Source organism: Zootoca vivipara, chromosome 5, assembly GCF_965207765.1.
Source record: "Zootoca vivipara chromosome 5, rZooViv2.hap1.1, whole genome shotgun sequence".
Classification (NCBI taxonomy): Eukaryota; Metazoa; Chordata; class Lepidosauria; order Squamata; family Lacertidae; genus Zootoca; species Zootoca vivipara.
The window spans coordinates 56,055,303-56,078,054 of NC_142588.1; the positions used below are offsets into that span (position 1 = coordinate 56,055,303).

At 44.7% G+C, this 22,752-nt stretch overlaps 1 protein-coding gene across 2 annotated transcripts in view; it reads left to right on the forward strand.

Moving 5' to 3' along the window:
* Positions 1-22,752, forward strand: part of CNNM1 (cyclin and CBS domain divalent metal cation transport mediator 1) — a 50,809-nt gene that overhangs the window by 13,798 nt on the left and 14,259 nt on the right. For both annotated transcript variants that reach the window (XM_035133728.3, XM_088670704.1), the window contains exons 2-4: positions 245-314; positions 13,968-14,104; positions 14,963-20,940. In XM_035133728.3, coding sequence (XP_034989619.3) covers positions 19,419-20,940 — 1,522 coding nt within the window. In that variant the 5' untranslated portion in view covers positions 245-314; positions 13,968-14,104; positions 14,963-19,418. The remainder of the gene's footprint in view (positions 1-244; positions 315-13,967; positions 14,105-14,962; positions 20,941-22,752) is intronic.

The window sequence follows — 22,752 nt, forward strand, 5'->3', positions numbered from 1 at the left end:
AGAGAAAGAGATGAAATTATAAAAGCTTATAAAATTTGTATGCATGACATTGATAGAGAAAAGTTCTTCTTCTTCTCTGGCCTCATCCATCACTGGAGTGTGGCCCCAAGACATCCCCCCCCCCGGCAAACTCCTGTATTTTAGAGACAGCTGTTCTTATTCTAGAACACAACAGTATTAATTTCTAAGAACATGACATTTACTTTTAATTATTTTATTTTATTTACTCCACTTTTTATCCTAGGAACTCAAGGCTGCACACATGGTTCTCCTGCCAACACGCTCTAACTTTAGCTTCAAAACAGCCCTGCAAGGTGAGTTAGAATGAAAAGCAGATTGGTTCAAAGTACTGTATTGGCCCAAATATGTCACACCTGAATATAAGACGTACCTTTAAATTCAGGGGACGGGGACACAATACCTGAATATAAGCCGCTCCCTCAAAATTCCACAGGCACTCACACCCATTCTGTTTTACCATATGTCTATTTCAGCAGCGATATCATAAAAGCCTATTTTTGTAAGGTCGCAAATTTAAGCCGCACTTTAACTTTTCACGGTCGGAATTTGGAAAAAAAGTGAGGCCAGTACGGTAATTGATGGTTGTGTGGAGAGTTGAATCAGGGTCTTTCCACACCTAGCTCAATGCTCCAACCACTGCACCACTTTGGCTGTTCCAGTCAAGTCAGTTTCCACAGATTTATGGTACTTCCAAATGTCACAAAATGATCCTTTGGCAATCACCAGCAACAAGTCAAGGGGCTGCTTTTGCTTTCTTAAATGAAATTTAAAAATTCCTTCAGTAGCACCTTAAAGACCAACTAAGTTTTTATTTTGGTATGAGCTTTCGTGTGCATGCACACTTCCTCAGATACCATTTCGTGTGCATGCACACGAAAGCTCATACCAAAATAAAAACTTAGTTGGTCTTTAAGGTGCTACTGAAGGAATTTTTTTATTTTGTTTCGACTCAGACCAACACCTGTTTCTTAAATGACTTCATGTTGGATTGCGAAGATGAAGAACTGAGAACTGTAGATGGTCTACTGCGGACTAAACAAACAGAGATATGAGGAAATTATTTTTTGGAATGAATAAGATTAAACTCCTAAAGAATCACCTCTAAGAACAAGAGTAAGATAAAATGAGAATTCTGCTGGTTAAGCAAAAATCATTTTTATTTAGAAGGGCCTTTGGCCTGATGATATTCTGACTCCTTGTGACTACTGTAAATAGGTTGCAATTTGTTCAACTGGCTGCTGTTTTTTTTTATCAGTTTTATTGTTTTTTATTGTATATTTATCTGCTTTGTTTTTATGTTCTTAATATTTTGTAGTTTGCACTTTACAGCTGTTGGCTGCCTTGGAATAAGTAATAAATAAAGAAATTCAAGGACTGTTTTCTGTACCCACCTGCTCAAAAAGTAAAAGAGTTTTTTTCTTTTGAGGCAACATTTTATGTTGGGATTTCAAAGGGACTAGAGAGAACCATCTTCTCAATCAGAGGCTGTGAGGAGAAGATCTCTTGAAGGACTTATGGGGGGGGGGGGCGTTCACAATTTACAGGCCCCAGCCAAGAGCTTTATCAGCTTGCACCAGCTGTGACTCAGGCACCCACTTGGTGTGAATGGGTTGTTTCTTTGGAACATTACCATAATTACTTCTGAAAGCCCGGCTCCTTTAAACTATTTTCTCCTGTAAATATTTAGCCCACTGATTTTTGTTAGGCTTGTAAATAACACCCCTTCTCTTTTCCTAAGCTTGCTGTTTTTAATCATAAAAGCATCCTTTGAGAGTAAGGGAATGATAGAGGGGAATGCAAAGGGCTGGATGCAAACATAGCTTTATCCAGAGCAGGGTTAACTAATAAGGTTACAATCCCACAAAAACTTACTAGGTAACAGGGCTAATATGAACATTCAGGCAGCTGCTTGATGGCACAGTTCAAGGAATACCCATTTCACTTGTGTGTGTTTTTTATTTTAAAAAATATCAAACCACTTCCAATGCAATCGGGTCCCACATAAACTGAATGTGTGAGCTAAGACTGCATGTGATATTGCATGGGGTTATCTTAAGAGCCATAGAGCTGGAAGGAACCTAAAAGATCAACAAGCTGAATCCCCTGCTGACATAGGAGATCTGGTGCTACAGCAACCCTGGTCCAGCCTCTACTTAAAACCTTTTAACAAAGGAGAATCCACCACTTTCTGAGGCAGTCTGTTCCACAGCTGAACAGCTCATACTATCAGGAAGCTTTCCCTCATATTTAATCAAAAACCACTTTTTGTACTTTGAACCCATTGCATCTGGTCTACCTCCTCAGGAAACAAATAACAGGAAACAAATTGAGTTCATCATGTACATGACAGCCCTTCAAATATTTGAAGTCTCTTCTCCTCTTAGGATTTGGTCTCTAAGACCCTCACCATCTCCGTTCACCTGCCTCTGAACATGCTCCATTTCTCAAAGTGTTCTTTAAGTGTGGACCCTTTAGCGATGCCCTTTATTTGCCCCATCTCTTCGTCTCAGAAAAATGAACTTTGGAAGAATGTCCCATTGAGCTCAGTGGCACCTACTTCTATATAAACCTGCATTGCAGCACAATGCATATTGTTGTTGTTTAGTCGTTTAGTTGTGTCCGACTCTTCATGACCCCATGGACCAGAGCACACCAGGCACTCCCGTCTTCCACTGCCTCCCGCAGTTTGGTCAGACTCATGTATACATGAGTATAAATCTCCATACATATCAACTACATAGCTGCCAAGTTATGTATAAATCTCCATACATATCAACTACATAGCTGCCAAGTTATCCCTTTTTTTTTAAGGGATTTTCCCTTATGCTGAATAGGCTTCCTCGCGAGAAAAGGGAAAACTTGGCAGCTATGATCAACTATTCAAAGAATCTTCTATCCAATCACAGGCTTGTTTTTCAACTTTCCTTAAGAGTGTAGCCAGGGGGCTTTCCCTATATGATTTCATAAGGCCTTTGTGAATAAAATTTATTCCTATGCTTATTCATATAATTCCATTCCCTTTAGTGTCTACTGATGTACATGACAATCAAAGCAGTTTGTCCTATGTCCTATGTATTTTTACTTCTCAGTAAAAGCATAGGATTGCAACCTTAGTGAGATCAGAGGAAATAGAGAGGCACTCTTAGCTCAAAAGCTAGCTAGGCTAATTGTTCTTCCAACAATACAGAGAAATGTACATTTCTTATAAACAAGACTCGATACATGAAAAGCACTACAGAAATAGTAAGCCATTACAATAACTCTCCAACAGAAATGTTCATTTCATATGCATTCAATTCATTTCAAAATCCATATGTCGCTTTCAGTGCAAAATCCAGGGGTGGCAAGTTGCACATGACCAAGAAAGGGAAAATGCAACAAAAAAAGAGGATAAGAGAGAGAGGACACAGATTTGCATAATATTTGCATATACAAACTTATAGATACAGGTGCACATTTAGAGAAAATTAGTATAATTTAAATTGGAATATAATACATCTAACTAAGGTAGAGAAGACTTTGACCAGGTGACCTGTTCAGTTTGCTATCCCAGTGCTAACTGTTGATAGGCAACTTAAAGTCTCCTGTTCTTCCTTCTTAGGGCTATCTTTAAACTGGGCTTAAGCTGGATAAATAGATAACAATCCTCTGACAGCCCTTCAGATAAAGGACAGGCCTCTGTAAAGTAGGACACATGGCAAAACAAGGATAAGGCTATCAGTGGCTATCAGTGGTGTATGGGGTAGTTTGTCCATACTCTGGGAACAGCTTCAACTGGCCAACTAAACCAGGTGAGGGGTCTCAAACCCTTGTCCGGCAGATTGAGTGGACAAGACCAATAGTGGGTCCAACAGTCAAGAAGGCAGTTTCCGCATGTGCCATAGAGGGAAGTGAGGGGCAGATGGGGCTTGTCAATCTGGGAAGGTAGCTCATCTAGGAGAAGGAAAACTCTGATCCCAACCCTCTGCTGCCTTGTGTTATATCTCCAGGAGAAGAAAAGGCAAAGGAATAAACTCTACACATATACAGAGCAGAGTCCCTAAGATGTATGGTGTCTTGTCTGCCTCCTTCTGGCAAATCCTCCAGCCAAGGTAGTAGTACCAAAAGCATTGCTCTGCTTTCCTTTGCACCACATCAGCGAGGCTGAGAGGAGGGTCTTGTTGTTTGGGCAGCAAAGGATCTCTATACACACTGCCCAGACATGTACCCCAGAGAGTTCATTTTGGTGCTGCTAATACAGCAAAAACAACACGGGAGGCAGCAGTTCTGAGCAACTGGTCTCTGCAGTCACAACACTGTGACTCTCCAGCAGTTTGATTTCAACCCCAGAAGTGCAACTCCGTTGTTTCCCAAGACAGTTGGAGGCCAACATGGCTACTAGCCATGATGGGTATTCTCTACCTCAACTGTTGGAGATAGTATGCCTCTGTATACCAGTTGCTGGAAACCACAGGAAGGGGGGGGGATGCGGTTGCAGCATTCATTCTGCTTGCACTCAGGTTCTGCTTGTGGGCTTCCTATGGGCATATGGTTGGACACCATGAAAACAGGTTGCTGGACTAGATGGGTCATTGGCCTGATCCAGCAGGGTTCTCTCTATTGCTTTTCCCAAGGTAGTTCTGAACCCTCTTCAATGGTTAGTACAGTAACTAAACTAAAATAATATGATAGCAGCATTTTTTCTGGTCCTTTGTAAGAATTAATATCAATTAAAGGGCACAGAGAAGCTCTGGATCTGGCTCATTTTCAAAGAAAGTCAACTGCAGGCAATGAAATAGGGCTGCCAACTGGCCAAAAAGCAACTGCCCTTGTCTGTGCTTTTAACATAAGTTCTTTGGTATGCAGGAATCAGCAGGGGAAAGCTTTTTGTGGAGATAAGCATTATCACCTGCTAATGTCTGCACATCAAAGCTGCCTTTAAAAAAAATGCACAATCCTACATTAAGCCCTTAGCTCCTCACTGGAAGTGGAGTGACTAACAAGCACACTTTTACTTGGAAGTCTCTTTTGAGTTCAATGGGGACTTCCCTAGAAAATGTGTGCTGGACTACATTCTGCAGAGAATACACATAATACCACCAATTCTATTTGAAAACCAAGCTCCATTCATTTCAATGGTACCTATCTCAGTATAATATGGTTATGACTGGGGTGTACCTTTGAAATAATAAAAAGGTACTACTGGATTACTAGATACACACCCCTGTAGCATCTTTTGGAGGGTATATCTGCATGCCCACACCTGTATTCCTTCTTGCTTCTCAGCATGAATTATTAAGACATGCTGAGGCCCTAAAACTATGCCAAGTTTAAGAGGCCCCGTAGTATTACAAATTAAAAAATATGTGCTCTCACTGGACCTCAGCTGCCACCGCTGCTGTGTGACAGCCAGAAGAAATTTTGATATTGCTCCACACTCACACACACAATGCACAGACAAATAAACGCGATATGGCTGTTGTGCGGCCCTGAAGTATACTTTTGTCACATTGCAATAATAATGTCCGTTTTCCGTTTCTTTGGGTTTTTTTTAACCAATTATGTACGACTTTAAATTTAGGTTTATAGATAGAGAGATAGATAAACCTAAATTTAAAGTTGCTAATGTCTGCACATATATATGCATACATATATGTATGTATGTTAGTCCGGGGTTAAAGCCTTTTAGCCCTTCACCTCAACGTGGAGCTTGCAAGACTGTCGTTTCTGCTGCAGAGGAGGTGTGGGCCGCCATCCATCCCCTCAGTTCTGGGCGCTTAAGGAGGGAGGAAGCTGCTGCGCCGCCGCCTTCTCTCCAGGGACGCCCGCCGCCGCCGCCGCCGCGTGGCGGGAAAAGGAATGCCAAGGAGCGGGGAAGTGGGGGGGGGTTGTTTCCCCCCCTGCCTTCAACGGAGGGCCGGCCAGCCTGGTCAATCATTTCTTTTGCATGGAGCTCCCGTCAAGCGAGGAAGCGGCGCAGCTCTCCCGCTCTTCCTTCAGGTCTGCGCAAAAAGGAAGGCCTAGGCCTCTGCTCACTCCTTAGCGACACGCAGCGAATAAGCTCCCCGGGGATGCTTATCTCACCCGGAGGGTAAGAGAACTTGGGTCCCACCAAGTCCCAGTCAAGCGAGGGCTGTGCCTGCGAGAGGGCCGCATTCCCCTCAGCCCCTCATTGCAGTATCTTCAGGATCAGAGAAGTTGCAGTTCCCACCAACCTCTCTCCTCTGCCCAGTCATAGAATCACAGAATTGTAGCGACCAGCCAGATCTTCTCTCACATACGCAGAGTGACCATTTAGGCATCGCCCCTCCCCCCTCAAAAAGGGGGGGGGCTGGGATTTGCATATGCTAATTGATATTACGCCTACCTGCCAATTGAGTAACAAATATTATAAATTAAGTAGAAAGGCAACACCACCACTGGAGAAGACTGGTGATCTCTTTGTGCTTGCTCCCTCTGCAGCCTGTTGACCCCCAAAGGCCCTGCTCTCCTTAATTGTTCTTTTCTCTTTAAATCAGACTTAAAAATAGAGGTCTGTCCATGTTATAGTATGGCACTTGGCCACTCTATCCACATGCAAGTCCAACTGCCTGCTGTGCTGCAATCACACACACATTTCAGTGTGTGCTCAAAGCACATTCACGGCACATTGGGCCTCTTTGATATGTATACCTGACTAGGTTCTCACTCACAACATAGGCAAACAGTCCTACTGAGTTCAATAGAACTTCTCAGGAGGTGTGCAAGGGTTTGTAACCATACAAGGGATCAAAATCAATTGGACACAGCTGAATTTGCCTCATAATCAAAATGCATAGGATAGTGGTGGTGTAAGCGTTATTTTGCTGGTGCACATTCCATAAATGCACTTGGGTTATGCAGTGTTAGCTTGTGAACATCTGGGTATTGTTTGCTGATGTTACATTCCTCTGGGTTTCATATTATGCTGCTATCACTGCTTCCTGCCAATTTAAGGTACAAATAAGGCACAAATGGCAGCATTACTTATCCACTTATGGGATTATCTTCCAAAAGGGAGGACTTGAACACCTTCTTTGTTACAGCATTACTGTAAAAGCAAAAGGCATTATGCAGCCACATTAAAATCAGCGGGACTTTTTGTTTAACAGGAATATGGATAGAACCATTGCAAAAGTATTGCCAGTGCCCAGAGAATCTCTCTACAGTACTTTCAGGAGAGGCTTGGTGATGTTATCACTACAAATAATTGTGCAGAAAGCAGAATGCCCTCACCGTCTCTAATACTTCGGAGATTGGAACAGTGGAGTTATCTAAACTATTTCTACAGCCCTATCGCTGTAATAGCCAGGTGCTGAAATCCCTGCTGTAGATCACATCCAGATGGCTTGGGATATGGAGAGAGTGAAGGATTTAGCAAGTTAGGCTGTGTCTGCAATTTATTTGTTGGGGAAAGTCTATCCAATACAGCTAAGTTGGGAAAGCTAACTAGAGCGCGCACACACACACACACACACACACACACACACACACACACACAATGAAACAAAAGGAAATAATAATTAAAAGTGGATACTAGCAATGCCAACTTGCCAGAAAAAGCAGCCTGGCCTGCTCCTGTGCAGAATTTGATAGCAGCTTGATATACAGGAAGAGGAAGGAGAAGCATCTTAGAGCACCAAGATATGCATGATCACCTGCCAATGTCTGCACATTAAGCTGTGGTCAAAGTACAGGACAGAAGCTGGTGGCAAAAATAAAAAATGCAACCGTAGAAACAACCAAGACACAAAGACATGGCAATGGTTACTGTAAGAATTCCTGACTCTGCTTTTCCATGGTGATCCTTTAGTTTTGCAGGAAGGATTCGTCCAGTGGATGAATTGTTTGGTGCACATACATAGCAAGGATGTGACTGTTATTTGCAATGTTACTTGTGCATTGTTGCGTAGGGATAATCTTTCATTCTAAGTCACAGGATCTAACTCAGGGGACCCCAAACTAAAGCCCGGTGGCCGGATGCGGCCCAATCACCTTCTAAATCCGGCCCGCGGACGGTTCGGGAATCAGCATGTTTTTATATTAGTAGAATGTGTCCTTTTATTTAAAATGCATCTCTGGGTTATTTGTGGGGCATAGGAATTCGTTTATATTTTTCCCTGAAATATAGTCCGGCCCCCCACAAGGTCTGAGGGACAGTGGACCGGCCCCCTGCTGAAAAAGTTTGCTGACCCCTGATCTAACTGGCCCTTCAAGCTTATTTTTGTTACTTTCTCTAATTTGAATATCATGTTCAGCAATCAGCACTTTCCTTATATTCTTTGGTCTCTGTGCCTTAAAAAGAAACAAATATGGCGGTGGGTTTCTTGAATGCAGCACGGCAAAGATAGCATGTTGTTTCCAAAAGATCTGGAAGGTATCAGAGCTTGAGAAACTTCAAGCCCCCAGCCCAGTGAGTTTGGCAAGCAAATGGAATCGTTCCATATGGAGAAATACCATGGCAATAGCACCAGGAGAAGAGGTAGGTCTGTTTAGCAACATTGGCAGGGCTGTGTATGTGTGTTTACACAATATGGCAAAACAAGTCCCCAATGCCAGATGAATGCCAGATACTTGAGTGTTATATGTGGAAGGAGAGAAAGCAGAGAGAAAGGCCAAGCATTGGCAGGATGGAAGGCATGGCAGAGCCAAGCTAGCAAGCCAAGTGGGTTTGGGCACAGATCTTATGAAGAAACTGGCATCTACAGTAAACCAGAAATCCCAAACTAACAGTAAAAGAAAAAAGGCACCAACACTCTCTCCCTCTCCAAAATCCCAGGCAATTTGGGTGGGATTGTGCTCTTGTTCACTTGGAGCAAGGGATGAGCATTGGTCACAACTGACCCAAGCATAAGATGGAGATTCTTGATCCATCACCAGAAGATCCCTTGTCCATCCAAAAAGATTGTAGAAGTGAACACATACACATAATGACAAAATTCTGCATCGTGGGAAAGATTCTCTGTTGGGTCATAAACCTCATTAAAACCACAGGGTGTAGTTTACCTCCAGGAATTGACCTGGTATGCTGTATTAACACTAGTAAGCATTCAGGATTGTGGTCACATGAGTTCACATATCCGTTACTGCTGTTTACCAATGAGATTATTGAAGGTAGAAGGTATCCTCTCCTCCATCATGGGTAGCAGTTGTTGATTAATGATTTCATGAGCTTGAAGTGAAGCAGTGATGCCAAAGTGCAAAATGACCTATGGAAACTTGCAAATATTGCCACTGAGGTCCCATGCATACTTAGCTGGGAGTTAGCAGTACTGAACATAGTGGGACTTACTTCTGAGTAAACATGCATAGGAATACGCTGTATAAGTAATAGGCAAGTCTGCAGTGGGCAATTTACTTGAATTCTAGTATGGGAAAGATTAAGCCCCTTTCAAGGGACAAGAGCTTAATTTGCCCATTCTGTAGCTCTAGGGCAAGCTCTAGAGCACCATAGATTATAGGAGTAGATTTATTTACATTTTTAATCAGCAAACAAACAGACGTAATCATATTCACATTTACTCAGAAGTAAGTCCCACCAAGTTCAGCAGGACATGCTTCAAGGTAAGGTAGTGTAGGATTGTGGCAATAAATAAGATTTTTATAGATCGTAAGTCTGACACACACTATATAATATACAACTTTGTTCAGCAGAAAAATATTATGAAGTCATTGCATTACAGGAATTCACACTTCTTCACATATGTTTGCTGTGCATTTATTACTGCATAGTGTATGGGGTTTTGTTTTGCTTTTTGCACAATCTATCTGATATGTGGTCTTCTCCAGTACAGCAGAGTAGTAATCCCAGAGGATGTATGAAAAGTGATGCAACTATTCCTGCGAAGCAAGGAAAAAGCTTTTTAGCTGAGAATACTAAAGAAATTCAGATGGCAAAAGTCAAAGGAAAAGTAAGACAGATTGAATGTTTTCAGCATTGGGATCTTAAATATGTTATTTGGATGTAAGTTCCATTGTTTTCAGCAGGACACACTTTCATGTAGTGTGTTTAGTTCTAGACATTTATTGATACTCTTCCATAGTTTCTTTAGTTTTCCAGTTAGGGAAGACTTCTGTGAGCAACATAACATCACTCTATTACTAATTTAATTGGTTTAAGCCTGCAGAGGCAGTACTGTACTGCAGTGTATCACTGAATTAAAGCCAGAGCACTGTTTTCAATCATCCTCTGAGGACAGAAAGTAAAACTTAATTCCATTGATTTCAGTTTATCTCTTCTGAATATGACTTGCTTACGTATGACCCAGTGAGTTTAAGTTAGCTCTTTAGTAGTTTGGTGGCTGTCCTTGTATTTGAGTTCTTACAGACCACACACAAAAACCCCAACACATCACTTCAAATGGCTCCAGTGTTATTACTATGGCTCTTCTAGGCAACCTGTTTATTGAGCACTCATCCTGATTTCCTTGCACAAAGCCGATGCAAAGGTTAGATTATTTTGAATTGGTTTACTGGGAGGTTATGTGACAATGAGCATTAATCCTGGTTTGCTTGCAGGGTGATTATATATATTTTTATTAAGCATTTTATTAAGCAAGGAAATCACCCCACACCTTTCAGGGCATCTCCCCATCACTTTACTAACTGCTAGTGGATTTGTTGTGCTAGGACAACAGAGCATTTAATGTACTTTAAGTGCACAAACCTAAATTTCTGGTATGTGCGTGAATTGCTCCTGGAAAATTCTGACAGTCTGGAGGCACCCTATGCATTCCTAACAACATTAATCTGAATTAGAACCTAAAGTCACCATTGTGACCAATCACAATCACTGCCATGGATCCACAGATTGTCAGACAGGTAGCAGCAGTTGCCAATAACTATTTTCTGTGCTTGTCTCGCCTTGAAAGGAGATGCATACCCAGGAAGTAGCATCACCACACCTGCCTTCCTAGGTCTTGAGAGCTCCTGTGACTGTCCATAGGAGGTTGGGAGTGCAGGCCTTTGGCTAATTAAACCATCTATGGCCTTTTAAATTGGGTGTGTTAGTTATAGTTTTGTTAGTTATTATGTTATGTATTTTTGTGTTTTGTACTGTAAACAACCCTGTGATCTTTGGACGAAGGGCAGTATATAAATTTAATAAATAAAAATGAAAAATAAAGCATGGGGAGCTGTACAAATGGAGCTGTCTAAAGCTGCTTGATGGGAGGGAAGCTGAGATAGTGCACAACACACATGGAACATAGCTGTTACTGCAAACTGCTGTACGTGCAACATGGCCCATACTCTGTACCTCTGCCCCAGATGTAAAGGTTTCACCACCACAATCCCTCCCAGCACAAAATAACATAGATGGAAATCTAATTAACTGTACACATTAGATGCTGCTCTCTATTGGTCATCTTTCTTGGCTGTTGATATCCCGAGGCAAGGGCAACATGTCTGGAAAAGTTTGTATCCTGGGCTGTGGGCACAGTGGAAAGGTGATCTGTTTAACTTGTTGTTCAGGCTATTTTACTTTTTGGTATGTGCAAAATGTTAAATTGTACAATAGCCCCTTCTGCAGTTAGCATTACCATCTGTCACTGATTATATATTTAAATTGTAGAACTAAATGAAACCCCACAATTTCCTCTCCTTAACTTCCCTATGAGAACAGACTGCCCTTGGCCACTGTCCCAGATCTGCCCCACAACTTGTAAGGCACTGCCCAGAGGACTTCCAGATAAACTGCACTGCAGCTCAGTACAAACAACAACAAAAAGATTTTGGAATGTGCATGCAGGAAGCTTCCTTTTCTGGGGATGTCTGTTTCAATCTGCTCCCTAAAATAATCCTTACACTAGGGGAAAGCAGAAGTTAGATTGAGATCTCTTGCTAAAACGCTGGGTAATTTGCAGTTAGGGTTTGTGACCCCCCAATTGCTTATTGTTTTAATTTTTTTAAATGGTTGGGGTTGTTTTCTCCTAAATTAGGTTGGCAAAACTAAAAGTTTGGGAGGGAAACAGCAGGTGACTTTTTGAAAGGAGCATGAGCTCAGTTGTGGTACTGAAAACAAATTATCGTGTGGAGCTTGTGCTGCAAGGCATCCCATTACCTATTCTAAGCCTGTGTTTCCCTCACCTCACGTATGCTTTTGCACCTGGCTCTGGTTGATGGATCTTGGGGTTCCAGTAAAAGATAAAGTAGATCTTGCAAACTGCTCACCCCCTGCTATGCACTGTTCTGTGGATGTCTCTTACACTCAGCTCTGAGTCATCTACAGAGTTTAAAATAAAGAAAAAGCAAACATATGCCAAAGAAGGAGAGGGCCTAAGTTGTTTATCCCATGTAGAGAGATCTCATCTAATGCAAGGAAGGTGTTCAAAAACTATTTCCCATCTTGTTTTGTTATGCAAGGCTAGAAATACTGCTGTCACAGAGCTGGCAGTATTTTGATACCTCAAGAGGAGCTTTGATCACATTGATGCTGTGGTGTGGACTGACAGGCAATTGTGAGCAGTTGATATTTCACTAGTACTTGCCCTACATTGCATTCTGCAAGGAGAATGGTTTATTACAAAGTCTCTTCAGCTATGAAGGGTATTAAGACAATGAAATACTTGAGCTGTGCTGGTTGTCAGGACAAACTAAGGATGTGAATGACATGCTCTAATGAAGATCATTTTCTCCATCTCAAGTCCTTGAGAAGAAGGGATATAGCTTAGTGGGCGTGCTCCATAGACTTTCCTGTGTCCCATATTAAAACACTTTTGGGGGGGGCAGAATCTCCTCTTCTCTCCCCTCGTACTTCATTGCCTCCTTGCAGATACCTTTAAAGTACTCCTTTTGTGGGCAGTTTCATAAAATGAATTGTCACTTTTCAGTAGATAAGTACTGATTCCTTTGGGAAAACCACAGGCACATGCTGCAAGCAAGAAGCAATGCACACTTTGTGTTGATTCAGCTTCTTCTTTTTCCCAACTGTGGGTTGTCTGATGGGGAATTTGTGCAGTTGGAAAATCTGCCATTAAAAAACCCTGAATCTTCATTTTTATATATATACTGCTGCCATGAAAAACATTACTTTCCATATACAGAGAGAGAGATGAATACAGGCAAGGATCAACCACAGCTTTTGGGTTCTGCAGACACTCTTATTTTTATTGATTTTTCCTATAAAGACTCAGCCACAATGAAAAATTATTCTCTTCAATATGGTAACACAAGCATCACAACAGTTGCTAGTCAGCTTTCCTAAAGAACTTCACAGCCCACTCTTTGAAAACCACCAGATCTGCAGAGTCTGTGTTATGGAGAAAGGGAGCCACCTTATGGTTATTCCAGCTATTTTCAATATACAGAGTGGGAAAGGGAGGCCAGAATAAAGGCTCAAAGAAGGGAAGGGGCAAATGTTAAAGTGCAGCCCAAATCTTTTTTTAAAAAAGAATGTAGCATCAATAAATTTTAGTACAGCTGCCATTATATTGAATGTAAAGCTGCATCTTGTACATTCAGCGATACATTCCAATAACAAAACCAGTGGTGTTGCTGTAAACTATGCAGCAAAAATTATTTTTGGACCAAAAAAACTTTTTTCTCCACCTTCTCCCCCAAAATACTTTGTCAAACATACATCCTCATGACGAGTGCTGGCAGACTCAAAAGCTTGCTCTCTAATTTGTGACATTTTGGTTGGTCCTAACAAAGGGACAAAACAGAAGTGATTTAATCCATTGTCATGCATGCAACCTCTGCTTAGCTTACCTGGTGGGCTTCCCTCCAATAAAAAACCTATCTGCTACATAGGCAAGGTAAGTGACCCCTGATTGGTTAAGTCCAGTCAAGAGCAACTATGGGCAACTATACTAAGAGCAACTATCTAACTATACTATACTATACTATACTATACTATACTATACTATACTATACTATACTATACTTATTAACTATACTATACTAACTATACTATACTAACTATACTAAGAGCAACTATCTCGTTTCAGGCTGAGGGAGCCAACGTTTGTCCACAGACAGCTTTCCATATCATGTGACCAGCATGACTAAACTGCTTCTGGTGCAACGGAACACTGTGATGCGTGCCAGAACACACAGAGGCACAGTTTACCATCCCGCCACAATGGTACCTATTTATCTACTTGCACTAGTGTGCTTTTGAACTGCTAGGTTGGCAGAAGCTGGGACAGAGCAACGGGATCTCACCACCATTGCACGGATTTGAACCGCCAACCTTCCGACTGGCAAGCCCAAGAGGCTCAGTGGTTTAGACCACAGCGCCACCTGTGTCCCTATGTACACAAGTAGCAAACAGCACTCCAGGAGATGATATTATTGTCATGGCAGTGAAATTAGCAGTGGTGCTTCACTCTGCTCATCCCTGCTCCACTACACCACTGAGCGGACTTGAAGAGAAGGCCAGTCGCATGTCACTAATTTCCAAAGATTCTGGCAAACTGCAGTGGTGCCTTGTAATTCATCAGGTACAGTATCCTAAAAATAAATAGCATCATCCTAAGGAAAGAGGTCCAATTAGATGACTTAGGGTGGCATTCAATTACATTCTTTTGAGCTACTATACCACAGGGATTAGCAATAGTGCAAGGGAAATTCCACCCCCTCCCTCATGCACACCCCACACCATTCCATAATCTGCTCTGGAGGGTTGAGGGGAAACCCAGGAGAGATTGAGGGGGGTACAGGGGAAGGAGAGGGGAAGATCATTCCATTGCTCAAGGATAAATCCTTGCACTGACCAGTGATCTGCTTGGCTCTACAATGAATACAACCCCTAATGTCTCTCCTTGTTCCATGGATTCTGTGAAAACTAAAGGAATCAGCAATACAAATTCACTGATTTGTGTAACTGTATTGGGAACACCAAAGATTGTTCCCTGGCCCAGGTAAACAAATGCAGTATATGGATGTATGCATTGGCTCTGGTCTTGTCTAAACTTTTCACTCCCCCATGTCATTGTGTCAGGTGCACTGTCTAATTAGCTATGGGCTTTGAAGACACTCGAACTCAGGAGGCAAGGGAGAAACATACTAAGAGGAAGGCACACTTGGTAAATCCATGCCGTGATCAACTCCCGCCCAGAAACCAATGCCCCCACTGTGGAAGGACGTGTGGATCCAGAATTGGCCTCCACAGTCACTTACGGACTCATTGTTAAAATCGTGTTTATGGAAGACAATCTTACTCGGCTACGAGTGATCGCCAAAGAAAGAAGAAGAAGAAGTGGCTACATAAAGATGCAGCCCTAACCAGGGTAGAATGCCATTCCCCTCCACTAATACCGGTATTTTGAATGGGCGTTTCTTTGGGGTGTTTTGGGGTGTTTCTTTGTTTTTTACCGGTATTTACAATTATGTAGTATATACATTTTATCAAATGAATTACTATTATTACTATTACAGTATTAAGAACCTTCATGTTTAGCTACCAAATGTTGGGGACAAAAACAGGAAGTATTTACCTTCCACATACCCCAGTTGTGAATGGAGCATCTTACTGCAGCTATTAGAACAGGAGAAGGGATGGACTAGTTGGGTCTTCAGCCTGATCTCTGTCAAAGCAATTCTGACATCTTTAAAACAAAAGGGCTACAGAAACCTCTTTGCTAAAAACCTGAAGCAAAAATTATTGTGCAAACATTTCATTCCGACATGAAAACACAGAAGGGAAAGAAAGTTTGGCTCTAACAAGCAGAGAACCAAACCTAACAGAGTTGTTTGCAAATATTATGCCAGCTAGAGGCTGATATAGTGCAATACAGAGCATATTTTCTATGGCATCTCTTCTGATCTGGGTACTTCCACACTGGGTGTTTATTGCCGAATAGCCCCACTTCAGTCACTCACTTTTTACTGGGCGATATAATCATATAATCATTTTCTGGACTCATCTATCTAGTTCTGGGTACCACATTTTAAAATAAGAATTGGCAAACTGGAGTATATCTGGTGGAGAGTGATCAAAGCCCACCCCAGCCCCAAACAGAATGTAATTCCTGCTTTGCATCTCCTGTATACTACGCTTTTGTTATTACAATGTCTGAGATTGCATTAACTTTTTAGCAGCCAGATCATTCAGCTAACCCATGGTCAGCTTGTGATCAATTATTAAGACATCCATATGCTATTCACATGTACTGATTCTCATCACTGGTATGAATGCAAAGGCCTGTTTTTGAGTAGAAAACAGGCCTTTGCATTCATCTCTGTGCCTATGGTTTTGTTGCTTTCATCAATGTATCCCAGTTGGCGGTTAGGGTCCCCTTTCCCCACCCTAGTACACACTGGCTTCAGGATGGGACTCCTGGGAGGACAAAGAGAGGGATACTACCTGGGCTTCTCCAGTTTCTGCTCTCTCTAAAGTGAACTAGTAGTGGGCAGGTTGAGATCAGTCCCATGGGCTGCCAGCATCCTGAGGCTGGGGTGGTGGTTGTTGGCATATGTGAGTCTGCCTGGGGTATCACAGGAATTGTGTTTGATACCTATGGCACTGGGCCTCACATGGGTGGTTGCACGTTGTGGCATCACTGTGGATGCTATGTGTGTGTTGAGGTGACATGGTGTTGGCACAGCCAGGTCCCCAGGTCACTGACACTGGTTGGTTCTCTCCATTTATGGGCAGTGTAGGGATGCTGTCATCTCCACAATATCCTGGGATTAGGAGAAATGGCAATGTAGCCAAGGATACTGAGAGCAGTGCTGGCATTTTGCCTTGGATTTTAAATATTTTTCCCCACGGTTGCCCCATGTCCTGGACTGAGCATGTACCACACTGGCATTTCTCTAGCATATCACCATCTTGAGTATAATTGCAGTATAGGAATGTACTGTCTGTTGATGTTCTTTCATTTGGTTCTTCGTCTATTCTTTTTTTTTTAAGAAACAAATAATCAAACAAACCAACAAATGCAAAATCGTTTTCATTTACTTTGGGACAGAAAGGTGGGATGTGAATATAATAAACATGTTTTTATTATGAAAAATAAAGGGTTTTATTCCTAGGAAAAATAATTAATTGTACCCTGATCTTAAGCATCTTAACTTGGAAGTATTCCTATTAATTTCAGCGAAACTTACTTCTAAACACTTATATTAAGTCCTGGAGATTTAGAAAGACGGGGACAGATTTAGTCTAACCAGATTAGAGATTAAGCTGATTTCATAATACCAGCAAAGGATTGAGGCTATAGTGAATCATTTAAACTAACATGTTTTTCACAAATGTGGGTTTTTGTTAGCAAGACAGAATAACTTCACAAAGGGCTTTGCCAGATAGATATCTTTCCTAAGGATGGGCTAGTAATACAATTTTCTCTTGGCACTTTACTGGCAGTAGTCATTTCAAGCAATGCCCCCTTAGCTGCTAGGGCAAATGGCACACCTTCTACAAGTAAAAACGTAATTCTATACGGTAAGGTGTGCAGTTTAGCACTATTTATTTATTTCCTTCCTTACATCTGTATCCCACCCTTTCTTCCATCCCAAGATAGCAAAAATGAGCTTATTAGAGAAATGAGCTCACAGTTTCCAAAAAGAAAGGGACCATTGGAGAGAGACAGTGGCTGAAGGTGCCTGTAATGTCCTGGCATCCAAATGGCACAAGCAGATTGTGAGGTAGGACTTTGGATGTGCTTCACATCTGAGCATTTATAGCCTCTTTGTAGTATTTGCCTTATTAACAGAAAAGCACAGGAATATAGCAAGTTGCCTTATGTTGAGTCACACCATTGGTCTACCTATTTTGGTACAGTACAGTACTATCTACACTGACTGGGAGCAACTCTCTAGGGCTACAGATGGGACATTAACAAGCCTACCTAGAGATGCCAGGAATTATTAACTCAAGTACACCTTCTGCATGCAAAGCAGATGCTCTTCCATGTACAGTGGTACCTCTACTTAGGAATTTAATGCATTCCGAACGCACAATTGTAAGTCGAAAAAATTTGTAAGTCAAATCCCATAGGAATGCATTGGGAGAAAAAATTCGTAAGTCGAAGCAACCCTATCTAAAAATTCATAAGTAGAAAAAATCCTATCTAAACCGCTTCCAAGATGGCGGACGGAGCTCCGTTCATAAGTAGAAACATTCGTAAGTAGAGTTATTCGTAAGTAGAGGTACCACTGTAGCTACAACCTTCCCTAAGGAATTAGTAGCAAATGGACAGTTCTTCAACAGGCAGCCAATGCCAGGAGAATGACTCATGCAGCCCCCACTTCCACACCATCTTCTCCCAATTTGCACAACCACCCTTGTTTGGGCTAGAAATTTAGTTTTCCTTTCTTCCCTCAAAATGACCAACTCTCTCTCACACACGCACACACAGAGCAGTCTTTTCTGCAAAGGACTGAATTGCCTTCAGCATTAGGGAAGACAGCTCAGATCAGCAGTGCTATCAGCTGAAATCATTGTGCAATACCGACAGCACCTTGAAATCAGCTGCCCTGGTCTCCCTTGCACAAGGAGTGATATATTGCTGCACATTGTCAGGTCAAAAAGTGTTATTGTGGTGTGATTTCACAACCGATTTTGGCCAATATATTGAAAAATTGCACAGCGCTAAAACAGACCATAAAATTTGTGATATTACTATGAAAAATGACAAAAAAATAGTTGCACAGGAGGCAAGGGATGGGGCCACAAACTCCCAGGGATCCCCAGACCCCTAATTGGGAACCACTGATTAAAAACACACTTGTGGGTTAATAATTACTTGTTTTCGTCAGGTCTGATTGAGCCCCTCGGTATCTGCAGGATTTGACAAATTCATATTATTTCATTGCATTAAAAAATGAAACCTCCCATGTCTACATTCATTTTGTCCAGCGGATTAAAGCAAGTAATTAGGCAGCAATCACGAGCTTCATACCCATCCGCTATAATATATGCACAGAATCCACTACTCTCTTTGCTCCAGGATCCGATTTCCTTCTACTCCTCCTCCTCCTCCAAGCCTTACGATCCCACTAAGGGAGCAGCAATGTGAGAAGCAGAGACCCACGGCACCCGTACTTCTGCTGTACACCAAGACACCTTCTCAGACGGCCGAACGAACTCCTTGGACAACACCCTCCCCTGCCCCGTCCCGCGACGTCACAAGGGACCAGGCCAACGGATGATGGGCGGAATCTCGAACTCCGACTCGAAGTCAACAATTTGCATCCGCCTGAATCCGGAGGGCGCCGAGCATTTGCACGCCTCCCGCCTCGCCCGCGCACGCTCTCGGCCCCGGACAGCGCGGGGGGCCCGTGGGCGGGCTAGCCGGGCGCCGCTCGGCCAATGAGACACACCGAGGGGCTGGCCGGCCCGCCCCACGCCCACGTGGCCCGGCAGCCGCTCCCACCCCCCCGCGCCGCCGCTGCAGTATCACGTGCGGCCGGTGGCTGCCCTTCGGAGCCCTGCTTGGAGCCGCGCGCACGGGATGCTGAGGATGGTCGGCCAGGCTTGGAGCCGCTTGGGGCCCGGGCTGGAGCGCCGCAGCGCCTGCTGCTGGGGCCGGAGCCGAGGCGCGGTGCTGCTGCTCTTCTTCTCGCTATCGCCGCGGCCCCCTGGCGGAGCGGCGTGGCTGCTGGGGCTGCGGCCGGAGAGCACGGCCCCGGGGCGCGTATGGCTCGAAGGGGGAGCGCTGCGGGCCGTGGAGGGTTCCCGCTTCTTGCTCCGCGTCTATTTTCAGCCGGCGGCCGAAGGCAACACGAGCGACGGCAGCGGCGGCCCGCGGCAGGAGATCGAGCGACGGCTGGTCTTCGTCGAGCAGCCGACCAAGGCGGAGCGCTGCCCGGAGCGCAGCGCCTGGGCCTCGGATGTGGAGGTGCTAGGGCCTTTGCTCCCCGGGGGCTCGGCCGGCTCGGCTTTGGCCGAGGTGAGGGTCCGGCAGCCGCGCAAGGGCGAGTCCGGCGCCGGGCCCGAGGGGCGCCGCTTCTCACTGTGCGCCTGGGACGGGCGCGCGTGGCAGCTGCACGGCGCGCGAGGCGGCTTCGCGCTGCAAGTGCAGGCGCCGGCCGCGGGCTTGTCGGCGGGCTTGGTGCCGCTGCCCGCCGAGGGGTGGCTGCGGGTGCTGGGCGCGCTGGTGCTGCTGGGTCTGTCGGCGCTCTTCAGCGGCCTTCGCTTGGCGGTGTTGTCACTCGACCCGATGGAGCTGCGCGTGCTGCGCAACAGCGGCTCGGCCGCCGAGCGCGAGCAGGCGCGCAAGGTGGAGGCGGCGCGCGGCCGCGGCGGGAGCGGCACTTACCTCCTGTGCACGCTGCTGCTCGGCCAGGCCGGCGCCAACGCCGCGCTGGCGGGCTGGTTGTGCGCCTCGCTGCAGGCCGTGCACAGCCCCTTGCCCGAGGCAAGCCAAGGCGTGCCCTGGCTGCCGGTGCTCATCTGCACCGGGGTCGTTTTCCTGGGCGGGGAGGTGTTGCCCTACTCGGTGTGTTCCCGCCACGGGCTCGCCATCGCGGCGCACACGCTCTTCCTCACCCGCCTGCTCATGGCCGCCACCTTCCCGATCTGCTACCCGCTCAGCCGCCTTCTGGACTGGGCCTTGCGCCAGGAGCTGAGCATCTTCTCCACGCGGGAGCGCCTGCTGGAGACCCTGCGCGCTGCGGAGCCCCATGACCTGGTGAGCGAGGAGCTGGCCATGGTGCAAGGCGCCCTGGAGCTGCGCACCAAGATGGTGGAGGACATCCTGACGCCCCTCAGTGACTGCTTTATGTTGCACTCGGATGCCATTCTGGACTTTGCCACCATTTCCGAGATCCTGCGCTCAGGCTACACACGCATCCCGGTCTACGAAGGCGAGCGGCGTGACAACATTGTCGACTTGCTGTTCGTCAAGGACTTGGCCTTCGTGGATCCCGATGACTGCACCCCGCTGCAGACGGTCACCCGCTTCTACCGCCGCCCGCTGCACTGTGTCTTCCATGACACTCGCCTAGATGTTCTGCTCAAGGAGTTCAAGACGGGTGAGGGCCCGGGGCCCCAGCCGCTCGCCTCCCGCCAGCATCACATGCCTCTCTGCTCCCTGCGTGCCCTGCTTGCGAGGTACCCTGGGACTCCACATTGCCCCCTCCTGCCCTGGCCTGCCCTATTGTCTTAGCTTAGTCTTGTCCTGCCTAGGTAATGTGGCTGGACTCCTGGGAGAGGTGCAAGGGTGGGTCTGTCTGTTTCTGTGTTCTTGTCATGCATGGCTCATGCAATCCTAATATTCCCTAGACCTAACTGAGTAAGCAATGCTCTCCTGGAGCTGCTTGGGAAGGAATGCATTGCTGTGTAGGCCTAAGCCCCCCCCCCCAAAAAAAACCCACCTGCACCCACTGTGCATAAACTCATATGTACTGAATATTCTGCTCTTAGCTGAGTGATTCATGCATTTGCCATTTAGCCCTCCTTTCATAGCAGCCTGAACCTGGTCTGCCAGTTCCTTGCCTTCAGCAACTCTTGTAAGGAAGATGACTATGCTATAATCTGCCTATTCCGGCTGAGTGTTAGGAATACAGCATGATATACTTGCTGTGGGCATATGAAGCTACCAAGTCAGACTATGGGTCCATCTAGGTTGGTGCTGGTAGCAGTTCCCCAGGATCTTGGCTAGGGCTCTTTATTAATCCTATCTAGAAATACTAAGAGTTAACCCTGAGACCTTCTGCTTGAAAAGCATGTGCTCTACTACTGAGTTATGGACCAGTTCTCAGCAGAGAGTCTACTGAAAATAGCCCCTCCCATTGCGATCTGTGCACCTGCCTGCAGTTACAAGATAGCTGCTAAATTGGCTTCTCTTACACCAATTTAAAATATCACACAGAACAGCACCTCTCATATATACAGATCCACACTAGGCATTTAAGGCAAATTTGGTGCACATTTCAAGGACATGACTTCCCTCAAAGAATCCTGGGAACTATAGTTGGCTAAGGGTTCTGAAAATTGTATCTCTGAGGGGAAAGCTACAGTAGGAATCTGCAGCTTGCTAGATACCAGGTTGTTAGAGGGAAAACAGAACAGAAAAAGGTGCAAGAAATAGTAGGGAACAATATAGCCAATATTCCAATGTGGCACTCCAAATGCTGTTGGACTCCAGTTCCCATCAGCCCCAGCAAGGGCAGCCGGTGGTCAAGGATCATGGGAACTGTAGTCCAACAACATCCGGAGGACCACATATTTCCCATTCCAAGTATAGATTGTCCAACTAAATGAAAAAGATGGGCCAAATAGCACTAGACTTAACTGGGATTGGAAATGAGTATGTGGCATCCTGCAGTGCTGCTGTTAGGGAGAGAGAACTAAGGTTGTAGTTTTGCTATATAAACATAGCATCAGACAACTTATTTTGTGTTCAGTATTGTACCTCTCATCAGTTAGCATTGTGCACCTTAATTGTTAGGGATATGTGTGCACACTGAACCAGAGTAATCCCATGTTTAAGATTTGTCCAGTGGTGGTTCTACTTAGTCATCCCTCAGTGATGCTAGGGGTCACTTGGCTGAGTTGCAGCTGTTTGTGCCAGACACAGGCAATCTAAAGCAGCTGCCCTTTTGAAAAGCAGGGAGTTTTATGTTTGGTCTTGAATTTGCCTTCTTTAATCTCCAGGTGTGCAGTACAGGCTCCCCTGACGCTGTTCAGCTTTGCTCTGGCCATATGGAAATCATTAATACCCATTGATGTTGTTCAGGGTCACCATCATTCACAATTTTATTGTGAACCTTGTGATATCTGGTGCCAAAGCTGCTGCAGCAGCTGAAATTGTGGGAATTTTTCGTTTGTTTGTTTTTTAAATA